The sequence below is a fragment of the Sciurus vulgaris genome (genome assembly GCF_902686455.1).
Source record: "Sciurus vulgaris genome assembly, chromosome: 3".
Taxonomy (NCBI): domain Eukaryota; kingdom Metazoa; phylum Chordata; class Mammalia; order Rodentia; family Sciuridae; genus Sciurus; species Sciurus vulgaris.
In genome coordinates this window covers 19,371,703-19,398,127 of record NC_136463.1, presented here as the reverse complement: position 1 = coordinate 19,398,127, position 26,425 = coordinate 19,371,703, and the positions used below count along the sequence as shown (strand labels likewise).

At 49.2% G+C, this 26,425-nt stretch overlaps 2 protein-coding genes across 10 annotated transcripts in view; both read right to left on the bottom strand.

The window, feature by feature from the left end:
- Positions 1-875: 875 nt before the first annotated feature.
- On the bottom strand, positions 876-18,842 carry ITGA2B (integrin subunit alpha 2b). Its single transcript, XM_079134001.1, has 30 exons — positions 14,480-18,842; positions 12,555-12,676; positions 12,370-12,467; positions 12,098-12,263; positions 11,787-11,836; positions 11,664-11,709; positions 11,446-11,574; positions 11,049-11,096; positions 10,869-10,912; positions 10,658-10,711; positions 10,468-10,520; positions 10,072-10,283; positions 7,463-7,645; positions 7,159-7,204; positions 6,955-7,059; positions 6,816-6,871; positions 6,572-6,723; positions 6,248-6,373; positions 5,815-5,882; positions 5,534-5,681; positions 4,904-4,996; positions 4,562-4,641; positions 4,180-4,260; positions 3,852-3,951; positions 3,616-3,768; positions 3,374-3,496; positions 2,811-2,924; positions 2,456-2,557; positions 2,111-2,227; positions 876-1,158 (listed from the first exon to the last, which is right to left on the bottom strand). The coding sequence occupies exons 1-30, from the start codon at positions 14,665-14,667 to the stop codon at positions 1,102-1,104; spliced, it is 3,114 nt and encodes a 1,037-aa protein (XP_078990127.1). The 5' UTR covers positions 14,668-18,842; the 3' UTR covers positions 876-1,101.
- Positions 18,843-19,062: 220 nt separating this feature from the next.
- Positions 19,063-26,425, bottom strand: part of GPATCH8 (G-patch domain containing 8) — a 90,634-nt gene continuing 83,271 nt past the window's right edge. For all 9 annotated transcript variants that reach the window (XM_079133987.1, XM_079133988.1, XM_079133991.1 and 6 more), the window contains one exon: positions 19,063-25,208. In XM_079133987.1, coding sequence (XP_078990113.1) covers positions 21,323-25,208 — 3,886 coding nt within the window. In that variant the 3' untranslated portion in view covers positions 19,063-21,322. The remainder of the gene's footprint in view (positions 25,209-26,425) is intronic.

The following is a 26,425-nucleotide window of genomic DNA, read 5'->3' as shown; positions in this document are numbered from 1 at the left end:
CACCACTGACCATTTATTTATTTCTTTTCTTTTTTTTGGGGGGGAAGGGGGTACTTGGGATTGAACCCAGGGGTGCTCTATCACTGAGCTACATCCTGGACTTTTTATTTTGAGACAGGGTCTTGCTAAGTTGCTAAGTCTGGCCTTGAACTTGCAATCCTCCTGCCTCATCCTCCCAAGTAACTGGGATTACAGGCGTGTGCCACTGTGCTCAACTCTATTTCTTGCTTTATTCTTTTCTCACTTGAATGCAAGTTCCAGGAGGGCAATGACTTTATTCACGACTTCATCCCAGCACTGGAATAGTCCAAGGCACATGGTAGGTTCTCAATAAATATTTATGGAACACAAGAATCAGTTGGAGAGTTGTCTTCCACTCCTCATCCCCTTATTGACAGAAGACCCTTCTTCTCAGTGGGGAAGAAGGAACAGCAGCAGGGTGGTAGTGGCAGGGTTTGGGGATGGGTGCAACCTTTGCTGTCCCTTCTCTGGTGTGACACTGCCCTCCTCACAGTTTTACAGGTTTTTTTTTGTTTTGGGGTGGAGAGAGGCTGGGAGATCATGTTATTTTCCCAAGGCTCAGACAATTTTAGATCTAACTCTCAAAAATCATGAAAAATACACTGTTTAAATCTGCCCGCCAGGTACCCAACTGCCCTTTTCTGCCTCACCCAACCCCACCCACCCATGCGCCAGCAGACACCCTCACCCTCCTCCAGTCTTGCCTGGAGGCCCTGCTACGCAATCTCCCTCATACCTGCCACCCCACTCTCTGCTCCTTGACAGTAAGTTGCAACATTTGCCCTGGTGGAGACGCTCTCTGCTCAGACTTCTGCCAGCTCTGGTCCCCACTCCAAATATCCCTTCACTTCCTCTCTCTTCCTCTGACCCCAAGAGGAGGCAGCACACTGGACTTTGGGGGTCAGTGTCTTTATTAGGCAGCATAAAAGGAAGGGGTGACCCTGCTCCATTGGAAGAGGAGGGACACCAAAGACCACCATGGAACAGCTCCAACCCATAGAGGTCAGAGCAAGGGTGCATGTTGGAGATGAGCGGGCAAAGCAGATACCACCCTCGGCCAGAACAGTCCCCAGCTGTGCTTCACTCCTCCTCTTCATCTTCTTCCAGGGGTGGCCGATTTCGCTTGAAGAAGCCAACCTGGGGTGCACAGGGGCTGGGATCAGGAACTAGGGATAATCGTTGGGCCTCAAAGTGTCAGTAAGAAAGTGTGCTAGGCTCCTGCAGCCACAGATCCTCTCCCTGGATCAGCACAGTACCTGAGCCCCCCTGCTGGACATAGCTGGAGACATTTCTCCATTTAGAAACAATGCAAGGCAACTAATAGTTGGGTTTTTAGGGGAAAAAAAACTTTTTTTTTTTTTTTGTTTTTTCCCCCCTCATTTTTTCCTTTTTCTTTTGGGGTACCAAGGATCAAATCCCTGGGTCTCAAGCATTCTAGGCAAGTGCTCTACCACTGAGCCATACCCCAATCCTTTTACAAATTTTATGTTTGAGACAGGGTCTCACTAAGTTGTTGAGGCTGACCTCAAACTTGGGATCCTCCTGCCTCAGCCTTCTGAGGAGCTGGGATTACAGGCTTGTGCCTCTACATCCAGCTCTGATTTTGTCTTAAATATTGAAGTTTGTCTCTACATGACTCAAGCATGTGATGATATATATGTGATGATTATAGGTCTAATGTGTTTTTTTCCCTAAAAGCACCACGTTTTCCCAGGGCTTGGGCACTGTTCTCCAGGAGCAGAGCAGTGAGTGTTCCTCCAGGGCCTCCTAAGGAGCAAGGAGCAGGGATAGGACCAATCCCAGGGTCTCTCTCCTCAATTGGGGAAGGACAGAGCTGGAGGAGGTGAACCTATCCACAGCGGTCAGGAATTCCAGAAGACAGGACTCATCCCTGTGACCCTTCCTCAAAGGGAGAAAGGGTCTAAAGGCCTTAGGATTTCAGTTGCCAACCCTTCCAGGAGGGAGAGTCCTGGAAGAGGTCCTTGGAGAATGACATTCTAATAGCAAAGATGTATACAGGACAGGCCTGGTCGCTCCCTGCCTTCTAGTCCGTGCCCACCTGGGGACTCCGCCATCCTTCATGCCTCACCTTCCACATGGCCAGGACCAGAAGGGTGAGCAGCAGCAGGCCACCCAGAGCTCCCACCAGCACCCACCAGATGGGAATGGCCCGCTCCTCCAGAGCCCGAAACAACTGTGTCTGCACCTGGGGACAAACCCTGGTGTCTCCTCAGACCCTTGACACCCACTTTTCCAAAGATTCACCCGTGGGGCCTGTGACACCGCCCTCCCCACCCCAGCCCCAGCCAAGCCATCACCTCCCTGTACCACCCCTCAGCCCCAGGGAGACCCTGGCTCCAAGCTGGCTGGGCACCGACACAGGAATACCAATGGGTCCTGCAGGCCACATCTCCCTGTGGTCCTCCCTGCTCACCAGGGCTTCTCCGCTGGGCAGGCTGAGCGCAGGCACCGCATAGGGAAGGGAAGAGACATTGAACCAAGCGTGTGACTGCAGCACAAACAGATCCAGCGGCCTCTACAGAGGGCGGGGGTAAAAGCCACTTGCACAAGTCACAGGACGCCGATGGGTGGCAGGAGTCCAAGTCCTCGCTGGGAATACCTGCTCCTGGTTTAATCACGCCCTCACACCCCAAAGCAAACCTCGCCCTCTCCTTTTCCCCGCCCCGAAACCACGCCTCCCTTCCCCGCCCCCCCGAAGCCCCGCCTCTCCCCCCAGCAAACTCGGGTCCCGCGTCCAGAGGGCCCTGCCCACTCGCGTCCAACCCCACCTGGCGGAGGCTGGGCAGCGACAGCAGGGCCAGCACCGTGACCATGGCCCGTTGCCCGCGCGCCATCTCCTGCAGCTCACACTGCACCACAGTACAGGGCGCCGACTCACAGCTCTGAGGGGATGTGTCATCAGTTCCCAGCCCCTCCTGGCCCTGATCCCCCTGCCCCTCACTCCAGGGACCCAACACAGAGAGGGCCAGGAGGGTCAAGAAGCTCGGGCTTTCCCCTCAGGAAGGGGCTCGGGTTAGAGTTTCGGATGGTATCTCTACGTGCAGTTTGCTCAACAGCCCGGAAGTTCAGGGACAAGTCTGGAAGGAGTGGGTCATGGCATAGCCTTCAATACCCAGAACGTTTGTAACCTTGCTTTGGCAATTTTTTAATGTACTGGGAAGCTTAACTGCAAGTGTCCCCCAGCCCTCTCCAGATACCAGCGCGGTATCATCTTTCATGTTCACTTTGAAGTACTCTATGGGACCAAGGTGGGGTGCTCTTCCTGCCTTTTATCCCCTCTGGCTCCTGGGCCCCAGGTAGGCCCCACCCAGAGACCTCAGGGCCTGCTCACCACCAGAACTGGATCCCGTTCTCCAGGCTGCTTAGGCCCTGGCAGTAATGCCTGTCTGCGTTCCCGCTTGTGATGGACCGGTTGAGTGGGGGAAGGGCTGGGCGTGGGCAGCCTCCAGTCCAGCTGGAGAGGCAAGGGAGCTATCAGTTCCCCTCTGTGGTCTATGCCCCCAACTTCAGAGTACTCTGACTGATGGTCTGGAGACCCCCCCCCCCAACTCTTTCTCCTACCCAGCTTCTTACCTTGAGGGGGTTGGGAGAAGGTTCTGAGGAGCACAGAAGGCCCCCCTGGGGCTGTATATCCAGGATATAGAGCAGGTCCGAGGGTTGGGACTGGCCAGGGAGATGGATGCTGAGGCGGAGGCCATTCGCAGTACCAGGACCATTATTATGGAGCTGGGGGTGGGACAGCAGGATGAGCAGGGCGTTCAGCATATAGCCCTCTCACACTAGCCTGGGACCCAGAAGCTCCTTCCTACCTCATAGGTGTGTTCCACTTTGGAGACCCAGCTCTCCAAGCTGTTCTGCTCCCTGTCACTTTCTTCTGCTGCCACCACCAGAGAGGCTGGGAAGGAGTTCCTGTAGGTGCCCAAGCCTCCGGAGTGAGTTTGATCCCTAGGAGGGTCTGTGGGGAACCCTCCGTGGCCTCAAGTTTAATTCTTTGTGTTTTTGTGTTTGTAGTGCTGCAGATGGAACCTGGAGCCCCACACATGCTAAGCATGCACTCTGTCGCTGAGCCACACCCAGCCCCGTCCCTGAACTTCACAGCCCTTCTGCCATCTCCCTTTTCCTGTCCTGGCTGCTCACCCTCGAAGCTCCACTCTGGCCTCTGCCCAGACTGGCACATCCAGCAGCACAATCTCACTGTTCGGATTCTGGCTGTTCTTGCTGTGGGGGAAAGGGTGAGAAGAGGCAGGTCAGGAAGACTGGCCCAGGGATTCTCTGGAGTTCAGTCAGAATTTCAGAGGGCTCAGAGAGAGCTAATTTCACGAATAGTCATGCTACACTGAAGATAGGCCCAGGTGGGTTGGGGGGACTTCCTCTGGAGCTCTAAGACTCAGAAACAAGTCTCTGAGGAAGCAAGAGGGCAGGGAAATGCAAAGGACAGACACCACTGAAGACCCTTCTGTAAGGAAGGGTCCCTGCATGGGGATCAGGTAGGGAAAAGGAGTGCCCCCCAGTCTAGTACCTTCTCATCTGCAGCTGGAAGGACACATGTTCTCCAGCCTCTTCTAGGTTTTCCACACTCACCCACATCGTGATTCCTATCTGGGAGAGGTGGAGGGCCAAAGTCACTGCCAAGATGTCTACTCCACTCTGGGCAGCCCTGCCCTGAATATGGCCTCCAGCCTACCCACTCCAAAGTTACCATTATTATCTCCATTTTACCCAGAAGCCCACTTGGAGAGGGAAAGTCACTCACCCAGGAACATGCTGATAGGCAGTATGAGACAAGGATGCCAGCCCAGAGCTACCTGACTCCAGACCCCGTGCCCTCGCCCGCGGTCCATGCATGCCTTAGAGGCCTCACCCTGGTGTTCTTCTTCATGGGGTTGCCCAGCTCACATAGCACCACCTTGGTCTCATTCTCCTTCTTCTGGTTGCAGACGAGCCTCTCAAAGCCCTTTTAGGAGCAGTTGGGAGGCACAGGTGGGTTGCCGAGCAGGTCAAAGTGTATTGGCGCTCCCTTGGCAAATCCGTGAGACTTATGTGCCAGGATGGGGCGGGGCTCAAGGGACTACCCCATTCTATTTTCTCTATTGCTGTGCACTTTAATATGTTTTAAAGTAAATTTTCATTTTGAAGATTCGAAAGAACACAGAATATCGCATAGAATACAGCCCCATTGTAATAAACTACATCAGCACGATGGAAAACAGATACCCAGGTAAGTACCTGCCAATGTTGGAGGAAAAAACTGGAAGGAAAGTCAGCAAATGTTAAGAGAGGTTCCTGTTAACATTTGGTTCCTGAGCCTTATTGGGCGTTTTATAATAGAGTCTTCAATTTTGTGTCATTAGCAAGAATTTTCTCTTTCAAATATGTATTTTTAAAAAGTCAGTCATCTTTTACAGCAAAAGGTAAGAGAGTGGGAGCACGCAAGTGGGAGTTGAGAGTCACCTCCCAAGCCCCTGGCAATGCCGCAGGGTGGGGGACTCACCTCCAGGTTGCCGAGGGCCCGCATGTAGTGGGCTCCCTGGGGCAGGTGCACGGCCAGCTCTGTCTCATAAGCCCCCTCACCCTCATTGGCTGCATCCATCTGTAGCTCCAGCACATTATCAGCCCCAATTAGGAGTGGAGAGCCCACCCTGTGGGGGAAAATAGGTGAAGCCAGGGAGACTGGGTCCAGGTACAGGGTCTAGGAAAAAGAGCCGGAACCCAGATGGGAAGCAGGTCTCATGGGACAGAAGGGGGCAAGGGTAGAGCGAGAGGTTCCCTTACACCATGGCAGTGAGCTGAAGCTGGGGCACACACAGGTCATCTTCCCCACAGTCCAGGATGATGCGGGTCTGCAAGGACACATCAGGATGTGTGGGTCAGCTAGAGGTGCTTGAAGTTTGGGGAGCTGGGGGTGGTTACATCAGGGTTAGGAATACAAGAATGGGTTTGGGACTTGTGTCAGAGCTCAGGAGTAAGACAACCAGAGATGAGGAATGTGGAGAAGCTCTCAAACTTTTGGGGTTGATACAAAGGATTGGGATGCTATAGGGCTTGGCGGTGATATTAGGGTTTATGAGTTTACATCAGAGCTTAGAGGATGTTGAAAGGTGACATCAAGATTTCGGCATTCACATTGCAACTTGTGCACTAAACCTAACCCTGATTTCTTGGCAGGAGTTGTGCCCCTCCCTTGCCTGCCCTCTCCCCAACCCACCTGCTCCTGGACATGCGTGTCTCCATGTAGCACGAGAGCAGGGGCTACTCCAGTCTTCTCAGGTGGCAGGGACACGTTGAGGCTGAGCACAATAGGGCTCAGCTTATCCCGGAAATCTGTCTCATCCTAAGAGGGGGTCAAGAGTTGGGCAATCTTGCTACTTGTACACCCTGCCTTCCCTGGCAAGAGTTCAGCAGTAGGGACCATGTCCTACTGACCATTTCTGGGCCCACAGCACCCATCCCAGTGCCCCAGGGCTGAATGAACAAGTCTGGTGGGTGAACTTCACACACCCAGTCCCATCAGTCCCTAGCCTGGGCATACTCGAAGGAAGGCTGTAAAGGTGCGGCAGATGGGGCTGTGCCTTCCACTCAGGTCCAGACTCCAGGTAATGCCCGCCTGTTGAGAGTTCAGCAGCAGCACCCGCCGGCCCTGGCGGGGCTTCTGCCGGTCCAGCTGCAGTTCAGCATTTATATCTGGCAGGGCAAACAATGAGGATCAGGATCTCCCTGGCCAGCCTCTGGGGAGCCCAGACCCACTTCCCTACAACATCCTCCATGACACTCACGCAGCTTCTGAGGAATGTTGTGCCCAGTGGCACCCACACATATTTGGATGTTGAAGCTACAAAGATAAGACTGGGCTCAGGGGCAGGGGCCTCTCCGAGGTTCTGGATCCTGCCCGTCCCATGCCCTCCACCACCTCACCAGCTCACTGGTGTTTTGGTCTGCTCCAGAACACAGTTCTTCACAGCAGGATTCAGTGAGTCTTGTACCAGCAGCTGGACAGTGGCCCTCACCACCGGTTGAGCTCTGATGGGATCAGGGGAAGCCTACCATGGTGACCTTTCCTGGCCTGGCCTCCTCTGATCATTTGGGTCTTCCCTACCCTGCCCGTGGCCCAGTGCTCACCTGTACACAGCTACCTTGCTGGCCCCATAGGCTCCCACCAGCAAGTCTATAGACATTGGGGGAGGAGTCAGAAGTGGCAATTAGAGAGAGCACAGAGTCTTTATGTCACCTTCCTAGAGGTGCCTCATACCATCTCCCCTACTGAAGGCTCAATTTCTCCGCCCCTGCAGGCATCCCCACCATACAGATCAGAGCTTACAGTGGGGCACCAAGTCAGGCATGGCCCCCAGCTTTGTCTGTCAGCACTTCCCGCAAATGCCCTAAGGCATTAAGGAATGTCTTGCTGGAGGCAGTCCAAGGGCACCTGGATATCCGTTATCGTCTATGTCGATGGCACCTCGAAGGGAGAAGCCAAAGCCAGAGCCTGTGGGGAAGGGACTGTCCAGGACCTGGGCAGGGCGTGAGCTCAGTCCCTCACTCTGACCCAGGAAAATCAGCACTTGGCCCCGACCACTAGGACCCCCATAGGGGGCAGCCACCGCAACATCTGGAAGGAATAACAGAAAGGGAGTGTCTGTCATTCCACCTCCTCAGGGACTCTGTAAAATCCTCCTGAGCTTCTTCTGTGAGCAGACCAGAAGAGCCAAGAAGGGTGCAAAGTCTGGGGCAAGGAGGTGGCTGCACTGCCCTCTGGGAGTTTACAATCTGGCACGAGAGAGACCAGTCAAGTAAGATTATTGTTATTGAAATAGTAAAAGTTCTTACTATCTATACAGGAAACAATATTGACACTATTTCATTTCATCTTAAAATCTAGCATTATTATTTCCATTCAAGACGCAAAAATTGAATCCCAGAAGACTAAGTAACCGAGAATTATTAAATACTGGTCCCTCTTTCCTGAGGAACCTTTTTCCCTATTTTTCTATTCCACTTTCACCATGCAAACTCAGAACCACATCAGCACCAGTTTATTATCCCTATTTTTTCCCCCACTACCGGGTGGAACCCCAGACCTTGGGCATGGAAGGTAAGTGCTCTACCACTGAGCTAACAAGCCCACTAATAATTTTTACAATCAGCTTTGAAAATGTATTTTCAATGTAAAATAATCTTATAATCTTATAAAGTTCCTTGGCCAGGCATGGTGGCACCTGCCTGTAATCCCAATGACCCAAGAAGCTGAGGCAGAAGAGTCGTAAACTTTAAGGCCTGCCTCAGCAACTTAGCAAGACCCTATCTCAAAATAAAATAAAATAAAATAAAAAGGGCTGGGGGATGTAGCTCAGTGGTAGAACGCCCTGGGTTCAATCCTCAGAACTGAAAAAAGTCTTTGCACATGTTAAGAATTAAGGTCTTTGATATATATGTTGCAACTATCTTTCCTTTGTCTTCAGATTTGGTTTATGATATGTTTTCTGTACAGCTCTTTTCCTTTGAAATGCCATTGTTGCTTTTCCTAATCAAGTTACACAGAACTTGTCCTCAGGCTGCGGTCCCCACTCTCCTGATCCCTGGCCTCCTCCTCTCTTATCTCCCTTGTCATATCCTCCTCGTTGTGGCCCCATTGCCACTTTTTGCTCTGGCTAATTCAGATTGGGCATCATGAATTCCAGATCTCTAGCCTTCACTGGGACCCCGAGGTGCACAGCCTCATGGCAATCTCAAGAGTTTTCTACTCAGCACCTATTTCAAAACTTCTCCATTCTGACAAGCCACCTCCGCCCTCTTCCTTCAGTAGGTGATCTCATCTCTACTTCACAAAGAGAAGCAGTGCAACTGTTGTTTTATAAATTCACACCTACTTTCTCTCCCTCTCCTCATATGACCCTTGAATAGGTGCTCCTCTTTGACCCTGCCTCTAGGTGGAGTGCTCCTACCCCTGACATCTCAGCGACCCTCTTCTGGCTCATCACTAAGTTTTCCCACAAGACCATTTTCCTCCACATTCAATATACTCCCTATTCTTCTGAATTGAAATAATCTTCCCTTGACCCCCATCTCCTTTCCATGAGGGTCCTTTTTCTTTTTGTTTTCTTAAGTCAAACTGGTTGAAAGAGTCTTCTATATTGCCTGCTTCCAATTCTTCACCTTAATTCATACCTTGCCCCATGGTATTCTGACTTCTGTCCCCATCCCACCCTGGATCGGTCTTGTCACTCTCACCAGTGAACTCCTTCTTGCCCATGGGATACTTCCCCAGTCCCATCTAACGGTACCTTTCAAGAGCAGGGGGAACCACTGATCCTATCCTTCCTCCTGCTTAAAGTACTCTCTTCCCTAGAGTTCTAGGTCACTGGATCTCAAGGTTCCCTTCTACCCCTCTGGACACTCCTTTTCTGTTTCCTTCTGAGTCACCTCCTCTAGGTATCCCGGAAATGCTCTGAGTGAGATAGAAGTCCCTAGGGTTCTATCCTGGGCCTCTTCTCATTTCGCAGGCTCCAGACCTGAACCATTCTCCCCAAGTAGCTATCTCCCACTCAGCCCTCTCTCCTAGAGGAGGGGGAAGTCAAGTCCAAGGATTCTCTGGGCCTTTCCACCTAATGAACCCAAGCCTTTCAGCGGTGTGGATCTCCTCCCTCCTCCAGACCTGTGCCATGGCCTGAGTTCCAGGCAGTGAAGAGCACCACCTACCCATCCAACTCCTCTCTCCCTTCCCCATATCACACAACCCATCAAGTCCTAATAATCCAATTCCTAATTATCTATGAAGTCACCCTCATCTCTAACTTCACTGCCAAATTCTGCTGTCCAGATGATCGTCTTGCCTGGATTAGGACAAATCCATCCTAATTGATCCGCTTTAACTCTCCTCTCTGCTCTTCACTCAGCCGCAGGATATTAAAACCACATATAGGATAGGGTCACTCCTTGCTTGAGTCTTTCCTGGCTCCTGCTGCCCAGAGATCAAGTTCTGCTTTTTATGTTGGCTGTCAACCCCCCTCCAGCAAGTGAGGTTCTTCTCTTCCCTACCATTGTAGCCATCCCGGTTGAGGTCGCCCAGAGGTGCAATAGCCGAGCCAAATCGCCCATAGAGGTGTGTGCCGGTTAGTAGGAGGCTGGGGGCACCCAGCGCCTGGGGGCCTCGCGGTTGCAGGAACAAATACACGCGTCCCACCTCGGCCAGCTTGCGATCGGCCCGGCTCTCCATATACAGTGGAGCGCCCACCAACAGGTCGTGCCTCCTGCAAGCCAGGTGGGTGATTAGGATTCTGGAGAGAAGGGTAAAATCTCATCCAACCCCCTTCTACTGCTCCCCTAGGTAGTCACAGGAAAGTGAGGGCGGGGCAAAGAAGAGATGGAGGCTAGCTTCGGCCTCTGTTATTTGGGTACGCAACTGGATAGGGGTGGGGCTCTCCCCCTCCTCACCCGTCCCCGTTGACGTCAGTGACGGCCACAGAATGCCCGAAATAAGAAGCCATCTGCAAGATGAGGAGCACCTTAGTTCGTGCCTCCAGATTCAACACCCTCTGTTAAACATCCGCCCTTGTATCCCATGAAATATTCTGGGGTCTCAGATCCAGGGCCTTTGGCTCTCCAAGTGGGACGTGGCGCCCACCTGCTCTCCGTGCAACCGGTGCAGGGTCTGGTAGTGGTAATCCAAAATTTCCACCTGCACGTAGAACGCAACGTAGCGCATTATTCCTGCTTCCTTGGAAGCCCCCAGCTCCCAATGAGAAAGGCCAGGAGGTTTGGGGGCGCAAGGAAGTTGTCATCGTGAGGATTGTCAGGGCTTCTGAATGTTGAGTGGCGGGGCAGGGAGAACTCACCGCTCCCAAGGTCCAGCTCCAAGTGGGGGCACCGAAGACATACTCTGGGGAACCCAGGGAATGAGATCTTTAGAATCTATCTACCACGCCCCTCCCCCATTCCGCACCCAGGGGAGATTGGGGAGATCCTCCTCCCGGTGGACTCCCCAACCCCTGCCCCTGACTAAGTGGATTTCTTGCCTGTAGTGTTCAGATCCCCGTCGAACTCTCCCACGGCTACTGAGTACCCTGAGAACAGCACAAATCAGTGTTTTCGGAAGCGTTAAGCAGGGAAGGAAAGCCAGGTCAAAGAAGCCACCGAGTTCAACCCTGCATTGTATTAACTGAAGCCATCAAAAGTAAACCCTGCCCGAGGCCTCACTGTGAGTCCAAGGCGGAAAGGGCGAGGTGGGGTGCACTCGAGTTGGGTAAGCTGCAAGGCGGGGAGAGACTGAGCTCAGAGCGGGGGCGCCTCTGTTCTGGGGCTGGCCAGCTGGGATTGTCATGGGGACTCAGACGGCGACAGGATCTCAGAGCTGAGGTGGGAGGTGACTATCTTAGAGTGCCGGGAAGCCAGGAGGGGAGGTGCCAGGGTTACCCCGATAGCCGTCGAAATACTCTGGTTTGCTGGAGTCGTAGGTAAAACTCTGGGTGGGAACGTTCCACAAAAGGGTGCCGGGGCGGTAACTTGACATAATATCGGCAATTGGAGCCCGGGCCAGGAGACCTAACAGGTGAGGGACAGGAGGCGTGTGTGACCCCGTATAAGGGAGACCTCCGGCGAGAGGGAGGGAATTGGTATCGCTCGACTCTTACCTAAGAAAAAATAGCCGCCAGGGGCCCCAAGCACCAGCTCCCCAGCCTGAAAGGGAAGCCTGAAGTTGAGGCGGGGGGGGTCCAGCTCAGGGACGCCCCACACCGCTTTTGCTCCCTACTTGCCTGGGTTACAACAGAGCTGAAGCCCGCTTCACAGTATCGCTTGTCTCCGCCTAGAGGAGGCGAGGAAAAGGGATCAGCAAAGGGACTGATGATGGATACACTTCAACCTGAAGAGGGGGGAGGGAGCAGAGGCATGTAGGGGCGGGGCCAAGGGACAGTGTGGAGGCGTGGCCTTGAGCAGAAGGGGCGGGGCCAGGAGCTGAGCGGACGCCTGATTGAAGGCAGGGCCCGGGTCGCTAGGGAGCTGTCAGATTAAGGGCCGAGGTAAATGGCAGAGAGTAGGCGGAGCCAAAATGAAGGGCGGAGCTTACTAAAAAAATTTCCTACATAAACCCTGCTCATGGTGTTGGACCGACAGGGTGAGTATTCAGCGCGGCCGCCGTTTTGAAGTTGAGCTACGAAGCAGCCACCTACGGGCGTCTTTTCAGCTTCCTGGGTCCTTTCTAGGACGTTCCAGTGTTGCCAGGGGGCGCAGGCCTGGAGCAGGGCCACAGTACAGTGGAGAATGGCGCGAGACTCGGGCTACCCCCACGTGTCCCTGTCCGCGACTGCTCCTTGTGTCCTGCCTGTCCACAGCGCCTACCACAATTATGTCGTTCCAGCTGACCACCGACGCCCCAAGTCCTTGCCGGGCTTTGAAGGTTTGGAACGTTTGGGAGCCAATATTTCGGATCTCATCCCCTGGAGGGTACAGGAGGGATGGGGAGCTGAAACCTGGCCGTTCACATCTCTATGGTCCCTCCTTTTACCTCCATGCCTGAGACTCACTGAAATTGAAGGATAGCGAGTTGCACTGGCCTCCTTCAACACTCCAGGGGCACAGGAACACGCCGCCAGTCTCCTCCTGGCTTGGGCCCAGGTTCCGCGGGGCGCCCACCACTATGGCCACTCTGTGCAGAAAAGCCGGGTGAATGCTGAGTGCGGAGCAGATTCCTGCGTATCCTGGTTGCCTGCCCTGTGAGCAGTGCTGGGAAGACGGTGTGGCCCAGCACTGGTCGATCTTTCCTCTGTCCTTCATTTTAATGTCCTTCATTTCCATTTCATTGTCCTTCATTTTATGGACAGTGAAATGGACTCTTGGTGAGGGAATTCACATGCCTATTGTAATCCAGTGAGCTGGGACTAAAACCATTTGGTTTGATTTAACACCAGGGGTTTAATATCTTTGCTGAAAGAGACCTCCTGAACGCTGTTCTTTATCCTCCTACTCCCAACAAAAAGCAGAGGTTCACATGCTCCTAGAATGCCTAGACTCACTAGATCCCTTTTTTTCTTTTTTTTTTTTTTTTTTTTTTTTTGGTACCAGAGATTGAACACTCGACCACTGAGTCGCATCCCCAGTCTACTTTGTATTTTATTTAGAGACAGGGTCTCATTGAGTTTCTTGGTGCCTTGCCATTGCTGAGGCCTCCCCAGCTGCTGGGATTATAGGTGTGCATCACCACCTAGGGCTACCAGATCCCTTCTTGAGAGTTGGTTTTAATGGTGAAGAATGAGAGAAGCTAAGGTGGGATGCGAGTGCTGGTAAAGCTGAGGATCCTTGCTGATCTAGGTTTAAATGACCATTTTGCCTTATGTAAGCTTTAACAGGGATAACACTAACCAATTAAGGCTGTCAGGAGTAAATGTAATAAATGTATGAGGGAAATTGGGTGCAGGGCGGCACACTTGTGATTCCATTGAATTCCAGTGACTCATGAGGCTGAGGAGGGATTCTAAGTTTGATGCCAGTCCAGGCAACTTAGCAAGACCCTGTCTCAAAATAAAAAAATAGAGGGCTGGGGATGTAGCTTAGTGGTAAAGCAACCTGGGTTTAATCTCCAGATATATTATATATATATATATATATATATATATATATATATATATATATATATATATAAAATTTAGCATGGTCCTGGTCAAGCACTTTTGAAAAAAATGCATGCTTCTCATTGATCACTCATTGGATGCAAGCCACCTTCAGAAGCAGACTTGATTTTAGGTGAAGTAGTTCTCTTCAGCAGAGGAAGACTGTTACTTGAAGGCTATCTGCCATCACCAGTCTCCAAAGCTGGGTATCCCAGTGTCAGCCAGAGTAAGTCATATAGCTACAGAGACTAATTCCAAAGGCTGATCAATACCAAGAAGCACTCCATTGCTTCTTTTTGAATATCTACAATTTGTATGGGGATGAGGGGATATAATTTAGGATGCGTGCTCCCCCACCTTTTTTTTTTTTTTTTTGGTCCCAGGGATTGAACCCAGGGGCATGTAACCACGCTTTTTAAAAAATGTTTTGAGACATGGTCTTGCTAAATTGTGGCCTTCACTAAGTTGCCAGGGTTGTCCTGGAACTTGCAATCCTCCTTCCCCAGCCCCGAGTTGCTGGGATTACAGGTGTGCACCACCGTGCCTGGCACTCCTTTTTACTTTTTGAAGGGATGAGGGTAAAGTGTCATACAATTGACACTTGAGGAAAAAGAATTATCTTTTGTCTTCTTGTTGTAGTTTCAGTGCTCATCTCTTCACTGGCACCCTTCCCTGACACCCTTGCCTGAACCCCAGCATTCCTGACAAGAATTTAACCCAAGTAAACCCCAGAATCTTCAACTGCTGTCACAAATGGGGAACCAGAAGCCCACAGAAGCACTGTGTATGTGTGTGTGGGGGGTGGGATCCTTTCTCTCTACCCATACTCCCCCAGGGCTTACCTTCCTTGGTTGTCCTTGTGAAAGTCCACTGAAAATCCAAAGTGGCTGCTATTGGGGCCTGTATAGAAAGTGAGTCGCACAGGGTCCAGGTTCAAGGCCAAGGCTGTTGGGGCAGCACTAGGTCCCAAGAGCAGTGGTGCCCACTCCAGAAGCCAGAAGGCATGCAGTGGACACAAAGCTCTGGCCATCCTACTCCCACCACCTCCTGAGCAGAAATGGGCAGCTCTTTCCTTTTTCCTCCAATTTCCACCACAGGAAATCTTCTTATCAAACTAGAACCCAAAGTAACTCGCTGGGCAGCAGGCAGAGCAAAGGGCTATAGCCCCTGGGTTATATAATCTCTAGGACTGACAGGAAGCGGGTGAGGCCATCCTGGGGGGTAGAAGCTTATGGTTGGAAGCCATGACTCCTCCCTTTTCCTGTGGGCAATATATCAACTCCTGTTGTTCCAGCCTCCCCACTGTGTATCTTGAACATTCATCCATCTCCCATAACAACATATTAGTCTAGAGCAACTGCTTGGGAGAGTGGAACTGTGAACCAGTAGGCCTATAAAACTACATTCCAGCCCATAATTCCAAAGCTGCCCCTTCTCCCTCATCCATCTGGTTACACTGCTGTGACACTCTGTGACTTGGCCAGAGGTAGGGGGAGTAAGGAAGCTAGCTGCAGCCCCGATAAGACCTGAGGCTGCCATCTTTTTGGACAAGGCACTTATCCACTTCCTCCTTCTAGGGCCCTGGGCAGCCTCAGCCAGCCGTATCGAGAGGTTCTATGGCTGTAGCTTCCTCACTCCTCCTCCGTCTTAAGATATGTCTTAGTGTAGCCATAGCAGTGCAGCCAGTGCTGGGGAAGGAATGGTCAGTGGGTCTTGGCCTAAGGGGCAAGGAGATGGAGAAAAGGAAGAGACATTGCAGGGCATTGTGGATCACTATCTTTGAGATTATGCACCAGCTGTTCAGTTGGAGGCAGCTCTTCACTCCTTGAATGACAGAGCTTCTGTCCAACTGTGAAGACTTGATCCTTGCTGGGGTTGTCTAGAGAAAGCCTTCCCAGCCTCTTCAGGCTGCACCCTAAGCTAACACACATGGGCACAGCACTGATCACACTGGTGAGTTATGGTCTGCTTTCTGAATGAGTCCCTTGAGAGTAAGGTTCCTTTCTGCAGCCTCAGGGACTAGCCAAGAAACCCTCATGCAGTAGGTCTTGTTGCAAGACTGAACAGAAGCATGCACTGAGGGTGAAAGATGCTAACCTAGGTTGACAAGTGGCAAGAAAAGTTTTGAGCAGAAAGGCAGTCATTTTCCATGGTCGAGGATGGAAAGATTGAGTGCCAGTCTTATTGGCACTGCATGCCTTGCCAAAAAGCAGGTTCTCAGGAAGGCAATTCAAGAGGTCTGCTAGGAGTAAAGGAAAATCCATAGCCACATCCTCCTTTTGATCTATATTTTCTGATCAAACCTAACCACTGCCTTTATCTTACTCAGCCACCCTGTGCCATTCTGAAGTCCCTTCAGCTCCTTCCTTCCTCTTGTACTTCACCTTAGCACACAGCTAAAAATCCTGTCCCTGACTAGGTTAAAAGATCCTTTAACTTGAGTCAGGGACTTCTTCATTATTGAATTCCCAGTGTCAAGTTCATATTACAAGGCATGTAACTTGTTAGAATGTCTTTTATTTACCCTCCATCCTCCCACTGTCCTCAACTGTGGTTGGTTACTGTATGGTGTATTCTGTGTAGCACAATACTAACTCACATTTTACTCAAGTTTTCAAATGTACTTACTCTCTTCAAGGTTCTGAGTTGATAAAGATCCTAAATTTAGTCCAAAGGGAGTTTAAGACATTGAACACATATAACTGCTGCAGAGGGATAACAAGTATGCCTTGAAAACAACATAGAAATTTTGAAAAGAATATTCCTCACAACGAAGTAGCTACTGTTACGACAATTTTATAAACACAGAGTGTATGACACAAGGGAGTTTTAAGTGAATTGCTGAATTTTTCAAAACCAGTGGGTAACAAAACTAGGATTCAAACACAGGCTTGAATGGATATTCCAGCATAAGGAATAACATAAGGGAGCTCAGAAGTCAACTACAAAAAGGAAGGGCAAATAATGGATTCTGGAGAGAATGCTTAAAAGGGTGGACTTGGGGCATGAGGGTGGAAAGGAAGGTGGGGCTCAAATCACTGGAGGTCCAATAATGCCATATTAGGGAATTTAATTTGTAGGGGATGGAGAATATAAAGATCTTTTAAGTCAGGGAATAAGAGATTCAATGATCAATTGTGCTCTAATTTAGAAGACTGTACTGGATGCCTGCAGAAAGAAGGAACTGGAGGATTTAGTTGGAAGACCAGATGGGTAGGGATTGCAATGCTGTGCTCTGGGTTACAGGTGATGAGGCCTGGACCTGGGCACAGGTGGAAAGAATGAGAGTGAGCAGAAATTAGACTCAATAGCTGGTTGTGGCTGGGTGTGGTGGTGTACACCTGTAAACCCAACAGCATGGGAGGCTGAGGCAGGAGGATCCTGAGTTCAAAGTCAGCCTCAGCAATGGTGAGGTACGAAGCAACACAGTGAGACCCTGTATCTAAATGAAAACACAAAATAGGGGTAGGGATGTGGCTCAGTGGTTGAGTGCCCCTGAGTTCAATCCCTGCCCCCCGTCTCCCAAAAAAAGCTGGGTCCTAGGGAGGCATCAAAAGCAAGTTTTGGTGCTTGGCTGGCTGGTTAGGAGTGTTACCACTAATTTTGAAATTAGGAGGATCAGATTTAGGAAGGTAAAGGAGTTTGGTTTTTGGTATGTGTTGTGTTCCTTTGGTGTCAGAGCTGGGTTGATCTCTAAGAGTGGGCAGAGTGCTCACACCTCGTTCCCACTTTGGCAACCTACCAGTCAGTCTTAGAATCCCTCAGTGCATTCGTAGTTCTGTTAAGGTTTCATATAGTTAGGAATTATTACAATAACCTCAACTGCTTAACCATGTGCTTGCTTGGCACTGAGCAAGGTGATGTGGAGATTAAAGAAACTGATTTTTTTTTTAAAAGACAGGGCTTGCCCCAGTTGGCCTCAAATTTGCAGTCCTCCTGCCTGTGTCCCCAGTAGCTTAGATTATACTAAAGGCATGTGCCTCCATGCCTGGCTTACAGAAATTTTTTGAAATCATTTTAAATGCTCCCTTGCTCAATCCTGATGCATAATATTCAGTTAATAGTATTTTACTTTGCTTACATCTTTCTCGAACATATGATAAAAATATTTACTATGACTCAGCATGGTGGTGCACACCTATAATCCCAGCTATCTGGGAGGTTGAGGCAAGAAGATCCCAAATTTGAGACCAGCCTAAGCAAATTAATGAGACCCTGTCTCAAAAAAGAAAAAAAGTGTGAGAAGAATCAGCTTGTCATCTCAGTGTTCACAATCCTACTAGGAAGCAGTCAACATAAAATGAATCACACCAATTCTGAAACACCAATTAGTTAGTTTCAGGGAGGCCAGACAGGAAAATGCTGCAATAATTCAGATGTGGGTTGATAGAGAGGTGAGGGTACTTCTGGCAAATATAAATGGAAATGGTTGACAAGGCCTGAATTAGTCCTCAAGGATTTAGGAATCAAGGTGGTTGAGGCCTTATCAGAACAAGGCAGCTGCACGTTCTTACACAGCATACTCTATGCAGGCCAGTTTGCCTCTTGCTTGTCACCTTCTTCGTTCCTGGAAATTTACTTTTTCTCTTTTTGCAGTACTGGGGATTGAACCTAGGGGTGCTCTACCATTGAGCTACATCCCAGGATCTTGCTAAGATGCTGAAGCTGGCCTAGAACTTGTGATCCTCCTGCCTTACCCTCCCCAAGTAACTGGGATTACACGTGTGCCCTGTTGTGGTTTTTTGACATGGTGAGTAGGGTTTTTATTGTCTCAGTAACAATTTGGGCTTATTTCCTTAAATCAGGTGGAAGGGCTCAAACACTGCAGTGGTATTAAAAGGGCTGAGGATGGTAATTCAAGCTCAGTTATACAGAACTTCAATAGGAGGACAAAGGTCAAGCAGATGACTCCCGTAATCCTTGAATTAACCCCAAATTCTAAAAACAAAAGCTGGAAGTTCCATATCAATTTAATGAGTACCTCCACACTCTATGTATTCTACTACATACAGATTATAGAGTTAAAATGGAAAAAAAAAAAAAAAAAAAGAAAAGCCGTATGAGAAAGAGGGAGCAGAAAGGTACACATTCCAAGTCATCTACCTAAAACTAAGAAATATATCACTACTAGTCCTTCTTCCCAGGGCTATCTTTCTCCTCTCTTTGGGCAAACCTGAACTTTCAGAAACACAATTCCAAACATCTCAAACTGACTCACAAGAATCTATTCTTAATAATTTCAAATAAGGTGTTATTTATAAGCCCAAACTCCAACCATTCCCAACTTGAGTGGATGGGGCAACAATCATGACAGACTCTGCTAAAGTTTCCACAAATCATTGGTTTATTAGAAAGCTCCTTTCCCTCATTTTACAGCATATATAGCTCTATCATATGTGATAAAGTTAAATACAATCTGTTATGCTTGTAAGTAAGGATAGGTTATTTTGTTTTTCCTTTTTTTTTTTTTCTTTAAGGTTTTTAAAGTCACTATTCTGGAAGTTAAAGAAAACTGCCCCCAGGAAGGCAGAGAGGTGGCCAGAGTATGGCTCAATCTACAGGCTAAAGGGAAGCAGCACAAAAATGTTAATACTGTATTATTTAAATATTTACATGGGCTGAAAGCAAAGAAAAATGAGTCCCTTCACTTCAAACAGATGGTTTCATCTTTCCAGTGCTAGCTATCCAAAAAGTGATGCTTCTGAATCAGATGAGGAGCACTGAACAGGCAGGAGTGGGTGTTCGGTCAAGAGTCTTGTTTGCCCAGCACTTGCTTCTCATCAGCTCAAAGTCTTTTTCTTTTGGGAATTTGAGAAGAAGGGCAGGAACAGAGTCTTGGCCCAGGTAAATGTTTTTTCTTGTCACGTGACCACTCAACCAATTCTAGCCACGGGAACTGGTAAGGATATGCCAAAGAGGAAACCACTAACTACACCAAAGGAGATGGGACCTGCAATACAAGCAAGCACCTTTGGGTCATTGTGTTAATTAGAGCTGAGAGCCTGGGTGAAAGGCAAGAAGATGGGAAAGCAGGGCTGAGGCAGCAATTCCTCTGGTCAGTGTCATGGGAGAGATAGAAATAGGAACCTCTACTGCTGAAACTGAGTTGGGTAGAAGGCATGGAACTCTGAAGCAACAAGTACCTATAAATGTGCTTACCTCCCAACAAAAGAAGGAGAAAACCGTCCCAACTCTATTACCTTCTGGTCTACTTCTACTTCAGTTTCTAGCCAACCCAAAAGGCACATTTAAAAAAAAAAAAAAAAAAAAATTGTCAGAGGGCTAAGTTCTAGGAAGGCAAATGGTCTGCCTGGAACAAGATACCCAGGGAAACCCAGGAATTCCAACCCCGCTACCCCAGACAATCAATGAATCTCACTGCTTCCAGAGAGTAAAGCTGTTGCATCTCCCCCTCCTCTCTGGGGCCACCTGTTTCTCTGTGTAAAACAACAAAGCACATGAGGGAGACCATCACAACTGAGCATCCCTCTGACACCCGCAGCTGACTGCTGCCCATTAACTCAAAAATCCCAGTGCTGGGGGCACCACTTACTGCAAGTTACTTAACATTTTGTCCCAGTGAAAAATGTTTTAACATTTTTATAGTTCATAACTTCAAAAAATACATGAGCTTGATAAAATATACATGCTTAGTCATTTTTGTATCTAGCAGAAAACAAATACTTTATTTTTTTTGTTTTCATTTTATAACCTTTAAAGTTTCTTAATTCAACTAGGGCAAACATATTTACACAAAGCCACCAGAACAAGGATCACTTAAAGAGCTGGATGTAAAAAATATTATTGCAGTATACTACAAATATGGAACTTTTTTATATGAGCTACAAAAAGCAGCATTTACGTTTATAGAGTTCAGTGCAATTTTTACATTAAAAAATCCTATAAATTAAGAAGGAAACATCAACACAACAGAAGAAAATATACCCTTCAGACACATGAGCTCCTCTCTGGGGAAGCACACGGGCGACTCTATGTTCCGCATAGCTTCAATTCATGATAGGATCTTCTTTACTGAGATATGCAGATGCCTTTTCTGGGATGAGGGATTTGAGGACAATAGTGCCAAATGTGTGGTTGTTTGTGTGGAAAGTGGATCAAATGGCAGCCTGAGTTGCATCTGGGTCCAGATCAGACTCCCTTTCCACCTCACCTGGGATAACATGTCACTAAGGGATAGTCAAAGACACTGCCCAAAAGTAGATCTTTCACTGTTGGAGAGACAGCTTGGCCTTCCTTGTGGCACTGAGAAGGCAGGGCGAGATGGACCTATGGCAAGTGCTTTGGTGACAACTCACCAGAGAGGAGGAAAATGTTTTAAAATTTATAGAAGGGAAGGATAAAAAGTAGAGGGAGGAGGGAACTATTTAAATTTGACATTTTGGAGACATTGCTGCAGAGGGGTGGATAGCACTTACTGGTGTTTCCCTAGCTTAGAAACACAGGAGAGGGGGGGACAAATAGAAAGGAGGAAGGGGGGGGGAATCCCTGATAATAACCCAAAGCAAACCTCAAATCTAAACCCATCCCTGCAAGCCAAAACAACTCTTTGGCTGTCTGACACTGCCCATTCCAGCTTTTACTTGCTGGTATTAATGGCTCAACACCCCCAAGGGAAGAATCCTGGGTCACCTTCCCTGGCCCTACAAACGCTCCCATCCCCCAATTCATGTGCCATGGCTGGGGGGGTGTTGCAGGTCCTGACCTGAGAAGATGGGGTGAAGTAGTGGGTGAAGGTGGAGGGCAGTAGCAGCTGCTGCAGCAGGCCGTGGGGCAAGAAGGGTAGGGTAGAGGGCAGCATGTGGAACAGGGTGGAAAGTGAAGGGTCCAGGATGGATGGCTGAGGCAGGAATGATGTGGATGGGATGGCTAGCGAGAAAGGTGGCAGGGTGGCCAGGGATAATTGAGTGAGTGAGGTGGGACAAAGAAATTGGGGTTAGATGGGGCTGGGGAATATGATGCACTTGGGCAAGTGGCTGGGGATGAGGGTGGGGGTGAATGCCAATAGCAGCAGCAGCAGCCGCAGCATGATGCTGTAGGATGGCATGCTGAACAGTTGTGATGGAGGTGGCAGAGGCCGTGGCTGGCTGCTGAATGTGGATGGGCTGCAGGGCTGGTGTTGCTGGAGCCAGGGCTGCAGAGGCTGGAAAGGCCTTTACTTGCTTGGCCAGAAGCTGCTGCTGGATGTGCTGCTGTGCGGCCTGCTGGAGCTTGCTATACTTCTCCATCTCCTCAGGGGTGAAGGTGATGGGCTGGCTCTCCAGCGGGGCCAGTGAAGCATCCTCAGCCCCATCTGTTGACTCAATACTAGGTTCCCCACTGGGAGGCGCATAACTGGGAAAGTGCTCAAGGTCTGGAGCTATAGGCAGCAAGCTGGATTCCACAGGACCTGGTTGACTGCCACTATCCAGGGACTCTAAGGTGTCCCCATCGCTGGGGTCAGGGAGGTAGTTATGGGAGATGGATGGGTCCCCAGAGTAGCAGTCAGTGTGTGCTGGGGTACCTAGTGGAGCCACAGGGTGATCAGCAGTAGCTTCTTCAGACTTTGGCTCTTCTGGGGGTGGGTCTGATAAAGGGCCAGATGTTTCCTCTGAGGGGAACTGATGCCCAAAGGGGGCATCACTATTCCCTGAGGGCCCTTCTTCCGTCTCTGACTGCTCTTGTTCTTCCCCCCTTTCCAAGCCAGACTCTTCACATTTCTTGTTGGGCTTGCGGGTAGCTGGGAGCTTCCCTATCAGTGGAAGAACAGGCTTATTGCCAAGAGAAGGGGGAAGCTTGGGCCCAAAGTAACCTTGTGGGGGGTCCTTGAGCTTGAGTCCAGCTTTACTGGGGGTGGCCAGCACCTCCTCACTCATACTGGGTTTCCTCTCCACTTTCCTAGACTGGATCTTCTCTAACAGCAGTTTGGCAGTGACAGAGTTCTTGTCTTCAGGGCTGCAGTCATTTTCTGACCCCCTTCCTGTGCCAGTGCTGCTGTTCTGGGAGGGTGGGCCTGTCCCTTTATTGTCATCTCCCCTGCCATCATCTTTCTTCCCAGGACCTTCACTCCGTCCTGATCGGAAATAGTGGGGGGACTGAGATCGATAGATCTTTGAGCGAATGAAGTCCCGACGACCAGAACGCCTTTCCTCAGGACTTTCATGACCCCATGATCCCTTTCTGGAGCCTGATCTCTGGGAAGGACTCCTGGTGCTGCGGCTGCGGTCCCGGCTATAGCTCCGGCTCCGTTGCCAGCTGTGGGCTGTGGTGCTGCGACTTCTCCTCTTACTCCGACTGCGACTACAACTGCTGCTGCGGCTGCGGCCCCGGGATCTCGAGCGCTCTCTGGTATGACTCCGAGAACGGCTTCGAGACTGGCTGCAACTGAGGCTATAGTCATCATCAGAAGATGAGTATTTGTGTCGTTTGGATCGGTGCTTGGAGCTGGCATAATCTGAGTCATCTGAGTCATGAGAGCGCTTAGAGTGTCTTCGTGACCGGTCACTATAGTCACTATAGCTGTCATCAGAGTAACTATGCTGTCTACTATAGCAGCTCTGGTCTGAAGAGGCATCTGAGCTACTTGAGTAAGAGCGCCGGGAAGAATGGTGTGAGGAATGGTGCCGGCCAGACCGTGAGCGGCTACGGGAATGCTCACTGCCTGAGTCTTCCTCCTCTTCTTCCTCTTCTTCCTCCTCACTGTACTGGGATGGAGACTTTGGGTGCTGCCTGCGGGATGAAGCATCATCACTATCCTCATCCCCACTACTGGGTCTGCTCCGATGGCTAGATCGACTGCTCCGTTTGGTGCCAGCTCTCCGCTGGCAGGATGAAGCTGGTGGTTCACCTTTATGTTTCCTCCCACCATGATCTTGGGAACTGCTACCACCCCCACCTTCATCTTTCTTGCTACTGCTCCCTTCTTCAGCAGGGAGCGATCTCCTCTGGGAGTCATCTTGAGCTCGTCGCCGTCTTCTTGGTGGTGCAGGGCTACCGCTCCCAGGAGGTTCTGGCTTGGGTCCTCGTTCAGAATCTGCTGGGGCTGATGACTTATTCTTCTTTCGTTTTCGTTTCTTACGCTTCTTAGACTTCTCCCCAGACTCTGCCTTAGAGCTTTTCTCTTCTGTGTCAGTCTTGTGTTTCCGTTTGTGTTTGCTGGACTTTTTGTGTTTCTTTTTCTTTTTGTGTCGATGGGACTTCCCAGATCGTTCTTTCTTGCTTGGAAGGCTTTTCCCTACATCTTCAGTCTCTGACCCATGGCTGCCCCCAGGCTCCTGTTTGTTCAGGTTGCTACAGGCAGGCCCTGAAGCAGGTACATCCATTCTACCTCCTGATGAATGTACTACATTCTCTCCCCCTTCCTTGCTTATATTTGGCTCCCCAGGATCAAGGCCTTGGAGATAGTCCTTTGAGGATCCTCCAATATCCTTTGGTTTTTCTGTCCCTTTAGCTCTGGCATCTTTGTTCCTTGAAAGTTTAAAGTCAAAGTATAAAGGGTTACAACTGTAGGAAATGGACGGTTCTGCCTTGGTGAAGATTAATAGTTCTGATGGCCACTGGAGGGCAGTGCTTTCATCTTTGCTCAAAACCGGGAAAAAGGGGCCAGTAGGATGTTTGGGTCCTTCCTGGCTTTCTTTCCCTGCTGGGTTGGCCTGACAGGTTTCTTTAGAAGGATTAGACTCACACATTTGGATCTCTGAAGACTTCTGACTTTCTAAACTCTGCTCATTTACATCCCCTCCTATGGTCTTCTTTGTGTCAGTTTTGCTTCCAGGCTCTGAGGGCTCAGTCACAGTGGCTTCCTTCTGCTGCTCAGAGACTTCACTCACTGTCTTTTCTGCTCCTTGGCTTGCTGTAACCTTAACACAGCCTTTAGGCTTGGGAGAACTGCTTTTTTTGCTTTCTGGGGCATTCTTTGAATGTGTAGTATTATCACCTTCCATTTGTTCACTGGCTCTCATAAAGAGTAAGAAGGGAAAATTAGGTTTTACTTTGCAGTGCGCTGGGGGAATATAGTGGTAATACTCTGGCTCTGTACCTCCAGTTCCTTCCTCTCGCTTCATCCTTTTTAACTTGGATAATGTCGAGGCAAGGGACCCTCCATCCTGAGGGTCTTCATCTTCTTTTTTACCATCAAGATTACTGCTACCATCAGCATCTCCCACCTTTTGCAGTCCTTGGTCAGCACCCTTCTCATCAGATTTTGTTCCATCTTCAGAGGTCCCCTCCTCTGCATGATCCTTGAAAACAGATGCTATTGATTCAAGTTTAACAGGAGCCTTCTTGGCAAAGGAAAATGACACTCCCAATTTTTGCAATGGGGTCCCCAAATTATTCTTAATGCCAAAGCTGATACCTTGAGAGGACGACCCAGAAGCGTGTGCCAGTCCAGGGGTATTAGTGATCTGTACTGCAGTGAAGGGGCCTCCTTTATCTGTGGAAAATTCAGATCCCAAGCCACAAGTGGCAGTACCTGTGCCACTGTTTGTAGTTGATTCATCCTTATCCTCATCTCCACCTTCTTCATCTACAGCCACTGTGGTTGGCCTGAACATAGGACCACTTCCAGGTGCACTACACAATGGTTTAAAAAAAGTGAAAGGGGGGAAAAAAAAAAGGTTTAAGGGTACATTTTATATATCTCATAAAGTACTCATCTTTTATGTCCTATCATTTATCACAGGTAGGTCTCAAAGATGCTAAGAGGTGGCCATTCTGTATCCCTGTGCTAATGAAGGAAGCTGCTCAGTGGACATTAAGCAACATTTCATTCTATTAATTTACCAACCTAAATTCCCAGGGCCAGCCAGTTACTGCTGTTTTTTCTAAGCTGTCTACACTACAAAAAAATAAGTCTTATCTCAAATACACCATCATTACCATCTTGTACAGTCTATAGCAACCGGCTTCTGATCTTTTTATTACTACATCATTCTATCCATTAGTATGCTATAAATCTATCCACAAAGGTCATATTTCATTCAGCTAAAGAAAAAAAAAAAAAAGTGCCGGGCATGGTAGCAAACACCTGTAATCCCGGAGACTCAGGAGGCTAAGGCAAGAGGACTGTAAATTCAAAGTCAGTCTCAGCAAATTAATGAGGACCTAAGCAACATACCAAGACCCTGTCTCAAAAAATAAAAAGGACGGGGGATGTAGCTCAGTGGTTAACATACCCATGAGTTGAATCCTCATTACCAAAAAACCAAAAAACAAAAACTAATTTCTCAGATTTCATTTTTTTAAAAAATGGGCATATTTTGCATTAGACACAGAAACTTCTACCATGCTATTCTATAGTAATGTGTGGGTTAGTTAGAAACGAAAAAGCCTGTGCCTATCTCCTGGACACCACATCCGAATATTTGCTTTGGTTTTATATACAATAGTACCCCCTTATCCATGGGGGAAGTTCCATCCAAGACCCACAGTAGATACCTGAAATTGTAGGTCGTATTAAACCCCACATGTGTGCATGCACACACATATACACACACTTTTTTCCCATACATACACACTCACCTATGATGAAGTTTAATTTATATACTAGGCGCAGTAAGAGATTAACAACAACAATAAGGGGGCTTGGGTTGTGGCTAAGTGGCAGAGTGCCTGCCTGATACATGTGAGGCACTGGGTTTGATTCTCAGCACAATAATAAATAAGTAAAATGTCCATCAACAACTAAAAATATATATATTTAAAAAACAACAACGGGGGCTGAAGTTGTGGCTCAGTGGTAGAATACTTGCCTGGCATGTGTGAGGCACTGGGTTCGATCCTCAGCACCA